Below are 10,691 nucleotides of genomic sequence, written 5' to 3' on the forward strand. Positions count from 1 at the left end.
GAAGGGTCACTGACCTGAAACGTTAACTCTGCTTCTCTCTCCACAGACCTGCTGAGTATTTGCAGCATTTCTTGTTTTTATCACCAAAGTTACATTTGGTTGTTAGATACCTCAATCGCGTATGATATTGGTCAAATATCTCACTTGCTTCTTGCCTAGTGCGGCGGAAGATAATGGTTTCATATATGGTGTTTTTCTTGGGAGTAAATTAAGTCATCAGTGCATTTTTTGCTGAGTTGTAGTCATTTTGCTCAGGTGTAACTGTCCCAAAGCTATCTTCTAGTTCTTCACTTCCTTGGTGTAGAAGGAAGGCCATTTTCCTTGTGTCATCTGTGATTGTGAAACCTGCCATCGAGCCTTCGAAACGTCGCAGCAACCTTTGCCAATGTGGGGATACAGATGATGGCTCTGAATGCAGATCAAATGGTGGTAGATTGGGCACAGACAAGGCCATACTGATCAGCAACACAGTGATAAAGGATCCGGGATTGTGTTCCTTTCAGCTGAAACTTCTCTGCAGTGATTCAAGTTTATATTTTTTTTGATTGGGTGGTTATTTTGGAGAGATCAGTGTGTAAGTATACACTGTACAAGCTTCCTGTGTGTCACTTTCACACAGTCTGCAATTTAAAATGCTGTTTGTAAAAATAGACAAAAGTCTTCCAAAATTTTCATACCTGAATGCAATGTTTCTGGTTTTTTAACTTCTTTTTTCTTTTTACCTTGCTGCTATCGTGATGTACTCGGGACTGGAATGAGGTTTAGCCGGGTTTGGTATAAGATATATGAGGCAAAGACTGAGACAACAATAGCAGGCTGTTGAACATAAAGGTTTCTTCTTTATTCTATTTTACTTTCACTTTCCCTTTGTTAGCATGTGTGTTGTACAGCAGCCTCTTGAGTATTTTTTTATTTGTTCCTGGGATGTGGGTGTTGCTGGCTAGGCCAGCATTTATTGCCCATCCCTAATTGCCCTTGAGAAGGTGGTGGTGAGCTGCCTTCTTGAACCACTGCAGTCCATGTGGGGTAGGTATACCCACAGTGCTGTTAGGAAGGGAGTTCCAGGATTTTGACCCAGCGACAGTGAAGGAACAGCGATATAGTTCCAAGTCAGGATGGTGTGTGGCTCGAAGGGAAACTTGCAGGTGGTGGTGTTCCCATGCATCTGCTGTCCTTGTCCTTCTAGGTGGTAGAGCTCACAGATTTGGAAGGTGCTGTCTAAGAAGCTTTGATGCATTGCTGCAGTGCATTTTGTAGATGGTACACACTGCTGCCACTGTGCGTTGGTGCTGGAGGGTGTTAATGTTTGTGGATGGGGTGCCAATCAAGCAGGCTGCTTTATCCTGGATGGTGTTGAGCTTCTTGAGTGTTGTTGGAGCTGCACCCATCCAGGCAAGTGCACAATGCACATTGCTGTTGTAATTTCAAAATACTACAACACTACAGGGGGTGTGTACAGAAGTGTCAAAGGCTTGGGAGATGGTTGGAGGCCTGGGTGAGAATCAGAGTTCTGGGGGAGTGAGTGGGGGCTTCATGGTGAAGGTCAAGGGTGGGGGGTATTGTGGGAGTTCCTTAGGCAGACACACTGGATCCAGGAGGTCGGTGTAAAGGCACTGGATCGCCAGTCCTCACCTGGATGTAGTTGTCAGGTTTCCTAAACCTCAGGAAACCCAACTGTCTATAGCTAAAATTGAAAAGCTGAGTAAAAATGAGTCTCACAACCTCCTTATTATATTTAAAGTGCCAACCCACCTACTTGGAGCAGGTCGTCCACTTGCCCATCTTCCCGTCTCTGTTAAATCCTGGGCTAGAGGTGGGTTTGGGTCAGGAATCTGATTTTTACAATTGTAATGCTCCACCTGACCCAAGTCTGCCCTTTTTTAGGTTTAAATTCCTTCTAAGAGTGTAAATGGGGTAAAGGAGCAAAGGGATCTTAGGGATACAGAAACACAAGCCACTAAAAATAGTGATGCGAGTTAATGGGGCCATTTAAAAAGCAAACCAAGTACTGTGGTTCATTTCAAGAGGGATAGAAATGAAAAGCAGTGAATTTGTGTAAAGCATTGGTTAAACCACACTTGGAAGACTGTGCACAGTTCTGATCTCCATATTATAAAAAGGAGACAGAGGCATTGGAAAAGGTGCAAAAATGATTCACAAGAATAATAACATAATTGAGATAATAGTGATTTCAAAAAACTGAACAGGTTGGGGCTCTCTTCTTTAGAAAAGAGGTTGAGAGGTGACCTAATTGCGATCTTTAAAATTATGAAAGTGTTCGATTTGCTGGGAGTGAAGAAAATGTTTTCACTTGTGGGGAGACGAAAACTAGAGGTCATAAATATATGCTAGTCACTAATAAATTCTGTGCCCGATTCTCCACTCTCTGTTCCTGTTGAATAAGACTTCATGCCAGGAATGAAGTCTGTGAACATTTACCCAAGTGTGATCACCTACAACTCTGCTCCATGTGCACAGAAGTTTAACTGGAGAGCTCATTATCACTTTGCTGAACTAGGGTTGCTGGAACATCGAGTCATAGACGGCAGAGAAGGAGACCATTTGGCCCATCAAGTCCATGTGCAATATCCTGGGTCTGAGATGATTGGCCTTCAACAACCACAACCATCTCTCTTTTTGCTAGATGTGACTCCAACCTGTGAAGTGTTTTCCCCAAATCCCCATCGACTTCAGTTTTCCTAGGGCTTCTTGATGCCATACTCGGTCAAATGCTGCCTTGATGTCAAGGGCAGTCACTCTCACCTCACCTCTGGAATCCAGCTGTTTTGCCCATGTTTTGACCAAGACTGTGTTGTAGCTGTACTGGAACAGAATAGGAGGTGAAATAATACATGTACTGGCACATGTGTAAGTGGAAGATTGTGAAATAAATTAATGTAAATTGGAGAAATATTCTAGTTTTCAGTTCTAATGAAGGGTGCACACATGAAATATTAAATTGCCTTTCCTCTTTGTAGAGACTGATTAACTGCTGTATATTTCCAGAACTTCTGTCTTTATTTCATAGTTCTAGCATTTGAAGTTTTTTTTCTTTTTCATTGGAAAATATTATTGGGGAAGTTTCTTTAAAGAAACCAAGGGAGCTGTATTACCATCTTTACTCCAGAGTGCTTTCCCTCTTTAGCCCCATGCTTGCTGACATAATGGCCAGGATTTTTCTGCCATGAGGTAACCCCGCCGTCAGGACCCAACGTGGGTTCCGAGCCTGCATGGGAGAGCAGTGGGACCTCAGCGGCAATAGAGGTGGCTGCTGCTGAAGCTGTAAGGAGAAAGAGAGGGCACCTCCATATTGAGATACACTCAAAGGAGAGTCAAGAAATTGTTTTATTGTGCTGGAACCAGGCAGGCAGCTGCCGGTGATTGGAAGGGCAACCCCTCTAGCAGTGGCATTGCGGGAGTGGCCATTACCGCTGGGACCCTCGTCAGGGCATGGAACCTCCGAAAACTAAGGCCCTAACCGGGAAGCCACTGGGAGGCTATCTCCATGCAGCTGGTGGCCTCACCATGCAGTGGGGGGGGGGCGGGGGTGGCGGTTGGCGGGGCTATGCCGCCCACACCAGCTGCCCCAGAAATCATTGTGAATATCCCCTGGGCTTCCCAACACCTTTCGCTGCCATTTTCCCACCTCTCCCGTGCCCAGCCTGTCTCCAATGGACTGGTAAAATCCTGGCCAATCAATTTGGTTTTAACCTTTGACCCAACAATTACATCTTTCAAAACTGCCATATCACCTTTTCCTCAAAAACTTACATTGATCTTTTCATTCTCTCCAACTTCAGCCCAACCTGCCCCTGTATCCCTCTATTTCCTTCTCCCTCATGTGTGCATCTAGCATCCCGTTAGATGCATCAATGTTATCTGCTTCAAGCATTCCATGTGCATCAAGCTCCACATTCTCACCAGTCTCTCTGTATTGAAATTCTTCCTAAAAACTTTATTTGATCAGTTAGTGATTATCTAATAATCATGTCCCCTTGTTCAGGATTCATTCAAAAGTGGAAACAGTTTCTCTATATCCTCTCCATTAAACCCCTTTGTAATGTTAAAGATCTTTATCAGGCCTTCTCTTAGTTTTCTCCTTTTCAGAGAAAAGATCCCCAGCCTGTTCAGTTTTCCTCATTGTTTCATCCTCTCAATTCTGGTAACATGGTTGTTAATCTTTTCTGCACTTTCTCTAGTGTTTCAATAACCTTTTTTGTAGTATAGAGACATGAACTGCAGACAACACTCAAAGTGTGGTCTAAGGTGGTTTATAAATGTAACATTATTTCCCTGCTTTTGTATTGTATTCCCTCTAGAAATGAATGCCAATTCTTTGTTTGCATTCTTTATGACCTTAGCAACCTGTACTGTTACTTTTAATGATTTGTGTGCTGTATTCCCAGAATTCATTGTTTGTCTACTCTGTTTGGTTTTCTACCTTCCAAGGAATAGGTGTTCTTCCAACCAAAATGAACCACTTCCCACTTTCCATTATTGAATTTCACTGCCATTTATCTACACACTCTGTAAGCCCATTTATGTCATTCTGTATTTTGATGAAGTCTTCACAATTTTGGCTATACCCTCCAATTTGGCATCTTCATTAATTTCAGAGTCGAAATCATTTATGTGCATGGTGAAAATCAGTGGTCCCGGAGGGATCCCTGCAGGACCCAACTTCCCATTTTCTGCCACTCTAAGAAACATTCTTGAACTCTTCTTTTCTTTTCTGTTTTGTAACCACCTTTCAAGTCATTCTGCTACCTGGCTCCTGACCTTTACCATGCCACTCCCATGTGGCACCTTACCAAAGGCTTTCTGAAAGTCCATGTAAAACACATCCACTGCATTTCTTTGTCTACTCTTTCTGTTTCTTCTTCAAAGAATCCAATAAGATTAGTTAAGCATGACCTCCCTCTTAGAAATCCAGGCTGACTATTTTTTATTTTATTCTCCATTGCTGGATGCTTTGTTACCTGGTATTTTAGAAATCTTCTACTATCTTTCCCACCACCTACATTTCGCTAACTTGTCTATAGTTTGTGGATTAGTTCTGTCTGAAAATATCTGAAATATGGGGCTGAAATTTGCGGGTAGGCTGCTGGTCCCACCTTTGGGACCGGAAGTGGGTGCCACTTCCGTTTGCCCGTTGAGCGTTGACTGCACGTGATCTTACAGCGGCCGGCTAATTAACACTGGGGAGGTGTGGGGGCCGTTCACTCACAGTGCAGAGGCGGGAAGCGAGGCAGTGGAGATAGCGTCAGTTGATGCTGCGCCAGGTGCTAGTGCCATATTTAAAGGGCTGCCAGCCTTGCATTCTGTGCTGACTGCCTCCCAGATCCTACTGAGTGCTGGTGTACCACTGGTGACTGCTTACTTGGAAATCAGAAAATTGAACATAAACCTGCAGCCTCAATGGCAGAAGGAAGACCCTGGGTGGTCCCACAGTGCAGCAATGCCTCCATGTGGGCTCTCACCAGGTCGCAAGGGCAATGGGAGGGTGTCTTCCCCAGGGGCGGGAGGAGGAGAGCAGCTCGCCTGATCAAGCAAGCCTGGACTGAGATTGTAGAGGAGGTCAGCAGCCGTGGAGTCACCCCATGAACCCGAATACACTACCACAAGTACATCAATGACCTTATTTGATCTGCCAAGGTGAGGACTCCATACCTCTTTTCCCTTAGGTTCTTACATGTGGCAATGTGAGAGGATGCGTTTTGATGGAGAGGAAGTAACCAACCAGTTGGTGGCAAAAGGTTTAGGTGGTGGCATATCCTGTCAGAGGCATGGCAGCATCTCGGTGAGAGGTGCCCATCTGTCATTCTGACCCCCGCAAGCTCCCTCAAGAGTGGCAGCATGCAGGAGGCATTCGTGTGCCCCCATCATAGACCATTGGGCTGCCATCAGCACAGGTATTGTGCCTGTCTCTGTGCAGAAACTAACAGTGTTCCTCTTTGTGCTTGCAGGGGAACAGAACCCACAACATGAAGAAAAGAGCCAAGACAGGCAGAGGGGTGACATGTTTGTCCATCCTGAACCCCACGGAGGAGGAGGCCTTGGAACTGGCAGGGCACCAAGGTGGCCACTCTTTCACTGATGGTGAAGCAAAAGTGTCAACGCAAGAGGGTGAGTTAACGAGTGCAGGGACACATGCATCTGGCACACATGAGGCATAGTGCTCATGTGTCCACCACTCGATACATGGAGCTCCACAGTAGGACTAGCTGGAATGACACAGTAGGAAGCCCAGAACCTGTCAATCTCCTTGCTCTCTCCTGCAGGTCAGGGTCATGCCAAAGAGCAGACAGCTGGAGAGACCAGGGGCCACCCAGTCACCTTTGAGAAGAAGGAGGCAGCCTCAGACGGTGCACTGTAACATGATTCCCCCGCACTTTCCACCATTGCTGACACTGTTCTGTCAGTGGGTATCCATCTGCACTTAGAATCTGACACACAAGCTGGTGAGCACAGCATGGACATGCCCAAGCAGCTGGCAAAGGCTGTGACAGCCAAGGTGAGTGACAGTCGGAGGCCAGGTCCATGCTGAGCCCCAGGCTGACGACAGGCCTCTGGAGTCGTCGGCAACACAGCTACTACTGTAACTACAGTGAGAGGTAAGGGAACATCTGGTGAAACTTCCAGAGGCTATGTGCACCATGAGCGGACGATGGAGGCATGCTGACATGTCTCTGGAATGTGCATGGATGGCTTCCTTTGTCAAGAGATTGGTGACCCTCATGGACAGCCAGCTCCAGCAGACCACTCAATAGATGTCGGAGATGCATGCAGACCTTATGCCATTGCCTTGTCATGAGCTCCATGCAGCAGTGGCATGGCAAGAGAGGGACAAGGCATCTGGAGTCTCTGCCAGGTCCTCGTCCTTCTCAGGTCAGCAAGGAGGTACAAGTATGCCTTGCAAGGGTGGAGGAGGGGCTCCTCTTAGGGCACTCCTGGTGTGGAGAGCAGCTCCTTAGTCACTCTGCCAGTGACACCAGCGCCTCAACACAGAAGCCCCTCAACATGACGGGGCCCTCCAGGCCTCAGGCAGTCAGAGGATGGCCTCCAAGGTAATCCCACACCATGAGGCAGCAAGGTCAGCAGCCTGCCTCCACCTCAGCTGACAGCGCAGGGCAAACACCACATGGGAGCACGGGCAAAAAATTTAAGAAGAGCACCTAACTACACTTGGGGATCACAGGCGAATAGAGGATGTAGATGTTAAGCCTAATGTTTGTTGTGCCCTGTAATAAAGGGTTAATATATTGGTGTTACATCTCCATCCAATTCTTGCTGCCCTTTGGGACTTCATTTACAGTTTGGCTCCCTGAATGGGCTGTAAGTGATGGACTAAAGCCACCTGCCATCAATGCTTCAACCTTACCAATGTGCAGTGTGCACCTGGGCATTGGGTGATGGAGTGCAAACTGAAGGAGACGACAGCGGGCTGCATAAATGTAAGGCTTTATTGGTATGGTTCCAACAAGGTAATAAGAAACACCTATGTACAAGTTCACCCTGAGCCTCCCTTGCGTGTATCTCATTGCATCTAGCCTGCTGTCCCTGGAGTCCTTCATGTTGCATCGCCCTGGTCAGCAGCCTCCTACACATCCTCATCCTGGTTCCCATGTGCCATTAGTAAAATTGAATCTGCGCCATAAAATTGTAGTCAATTGGCCAGTTAATTGCCTTAATTACCTTCCTGCTCTCCATGTCTACTTCTGGTCCAACATCTTCCATTCCAAATTTATGACCTCTCCCCCACCCACCACCTCCAAGTCCATTCAAAACGGGCCTGTAAAATTCTGGCCCTGGTTTCAAGATATGCAATTACAACCAGTAGTTGAGGGGACACTTTTTTAACAATCTTTTTACAGCTCCTGTCCTGCAAAGATATCATTACCCATAAATGAAAAAGAAGGCCTTTATCTGCTAGGAGCTACCAAGAAAATTTGCTGTCTTTCTCAAATTAAATATGGACATATTAAATATGTTATTAAAATAGAAAATTGTGACTACAGACTGGGAAGCAGCCATCAAGTTGGATAGTTTGCATTGCTGATTACTGACCATATAGACACTGATGGAGTCAAAGCCTCGATGATCCACAAGTGCCATGACATTATCTTAATTGGTGCAGCCGGCTGCATGGGACTGATCAGTAACCTGCTGCATTTTGGAGAATCCTGCCATATGAAAGAATGACAATTTCCGTGCACTAGTAATAAAACAGTAATCTTAATTAGACAAAAACATTAACTAATCCAAAATACTCACTACTCAAATATATCCAGGCTATTATTTTCCCAAAGTTGTAAGCTCTCCTGGATGGTGTTTACTAACCACTGAAACTGGTGGAGGGATAGTAAACAACAGAAATGAGCAAACGTGAAATACTTTTCTGTTTTCTGTTCTTTCCAGTTTGGTGCCTTGTTTTGTAATAATTTAAATTATAAATTTATCTTGAGTTGCAAAAATATATGAATATAAGGCTGTTCTGAACTCAGAAATTTCACTAATCCATGATACGAATAAGAACTGATGTTATTTTATAATTTTTCTCTCTTTCAGTTCTCCTTTCCTTAGCTGAGAAGACAAGTGGACTGTACACTGCCAAAATCTATCAATTCCCAGTTGTGGCCACTAAGAGGTGCATGAGAGCAACTTGCATTGGCTCACCTGTGGTTTGCTTTCCCTTTCTGTGGGAATGTGTATTCCCTGAATTTCCCCGATAAGGAGCTCGCCATGTGGAATAGTGGATGTGAAACTGAATCCTACCCCTCCGCATTCACTGATACAGGACAGGATGTTTTAGGAATATTCCGACCCTACAACACAAACAAAAAAAGGATTGGAGAAAAGTGAAAAATACGAATGTGCCTGTGGAACATTCTTTAATAGATTTGCAAATGTTGTACTACCTGAGAAATTATCTATTTGCCAGAATCCCTTGTAATAAATAATTGCACAGTAATAATTACATCGGTTCTTTCTTCTGCCAGAGAAATTCAGGCAGGTCACAACAGGTCTTTATTGATTTCCTCAACTATTTACTATGCAAAGAGATGTTTTCTGAACTGTTGACAAATTATAATGTTTTAATTTCTTTTAGCCTCTGATGTTCAACAATATATTGTTATAAATAATGTAGTTTGCTGTTTAATTTATGCTGCACTGAGTTCTGGATTGAAGGTGATATTTGGAATTAGCTTTGGAAGAAGCATTTTTGGTATAAATATGAAATTATTCCATTTTCCTGTGATCTGGGAATCTTTTGTTGATGTACAATTGCAAAAATACAACTAAAGGTTAAATAGAGACTAATGAATTCCTGGCACCAGTAATGGCTGTAAGTGTACCAATAAGGTTCAGAGCTCAAAGTTATTGGGCCTGAGCAACAGCTGGAGATGCTCTGTCACATACATGAGGAAGAAAGATTTCTAAAATATATGTCCCAAATGTTGATCACCCCTCAGGGAGAACAATGGAGTAAAGCATAGGAGGTGCAGTGGGTGACTATCAATTGAGAAAGGACAGGTATAAGAACCTCCTGTGAGTCTGGAACTGTCAAACAGGTGCAGTTGAGGTTGATGAAGCAGGGAACAGCAACACTATGGCACTGTGCAGCAAGGTATTAACCATGGAGAAGAAAAGCACTCAGAAGTAGTTGCAAGCAGCAATTATGGGTGACTAGAATAGAAAGTCTTTTTTATAACCCTGACTGAGAGTTGTGTGTGTTTCATTGCCTCCCAGGCAATAGGATAAGGGAAAAATTGGAGTCGGTTGAAATACTTCTTGAAAGGAAGCAATTACATCCATGACTGGACCAATGACATAGTAAAGATTAGGGCCAAACTCTTGCAAAGAGAATTTTAGGAGCTACATAGAATTACATAGAATTTACAGCAAAGGAACAGACCATTTGGCCCCACTGTTGTATGCCAGTGTTATGTTCCACATCAGTCTCCTCCCACCCTACTTATCTAACCCTATCAGCATATCTTTTTATTCCTTATGCATGTTGGCAGGAGGTGTCCTTATAGCAGATAACATAGTCTGCACCTGGAGCTGTTTTTTAAAATATTACAGCTGAACATAAAACATAAGAAATAGGAGCTGGAATAGGCCATTTGGCCCTTCAAGCCTGCTCCATCATTCAACAGGATCAAAGCTGATATTTAACCTCAACTCTTTCTTCCTGCACTGTCCCCAAATCCTTGAATTCCCTTAGTATCTAAAATCTATTGATGTCTGTCTTGAATATATCTCTTGAATATATACAGCTCTCTGGGGCAGAGAATTCCAAAGATTCAAAACCATTTCAGTGAAGAAATTTCTCCTCATCTCAGTCCTGAATGGCCATCCCCTTATTCTGAGACTATGGGCAGAAATTACGAGACTCAAGGAAGTCCCACCTCATTAGACCAAATACCGGTCCCGAGCTCACACAGGTGGATGGCAGGACCCTGGGGGCACTTTTACTGGCGGCGGCTAATTAAGGACGGCAGCCTGCCTCTCAGAGCTGCGACCCAATCAAAAGGTTAGCAGCTCACAGCCTCAGCAATGCCTCCAATAGAGGTGGCCACAGCTGAGGCTGCAGGGAGAAGGAGAGGGCGCCTTCATGTTGACACACTCTTGAAGGGTGGGTAAGAATTTCTTTTAATGCCGTTTCAGTTCCTGTTTCTGGCAATTTC

General features: G+C 44.6%; 1 protein-coding gene across 1 annotated transcript in view; it reads left to right on the plus strand.

Moving 5' to 3' along the window:
* The window catches only part of LOC137370005 (tripartite motif-containing protein 54-like), a 139,439-nt gene extending 130,353 nt beyond the window's left edge, over positions 1 to 9,086 (plus strand). The window contains exons 9-10 of the mRNA XM_068031920.1: positions 5,967 to 6,126; positions 8,569 to 9,086. Coding sequence (XP_067888021.1) covers positions 5,967 to 6,126; positions 8,569 to 8,732 — 324 coding nt within the window. The 3' untranslated portion in view covers positions 8,733 to 9,086. The remainder of the gene's footprint in view (positions 1 to 5,966; positions 6,127 to 8,568) is intronic.
* Positions 9,087 to 10,691: the final 1,605 nt, after the last annotated feature.

Source organism: Heterodontus francisci, chromosome 5, assembly GCF_036365525.1.
Source record: "Heterodontus francisci isolate sHetFra1 chromosome 5, sHetFra1.hap1, whole genome shotgun sequence".
Classification (NCBI taxonomy): domain Eukaryota; kingdom Metazoa; phylum Chordata; class Chondrichthyes; order Heterodontiformes; family Heterodontidae; genus Heterodontus; species Heterodontus francisci.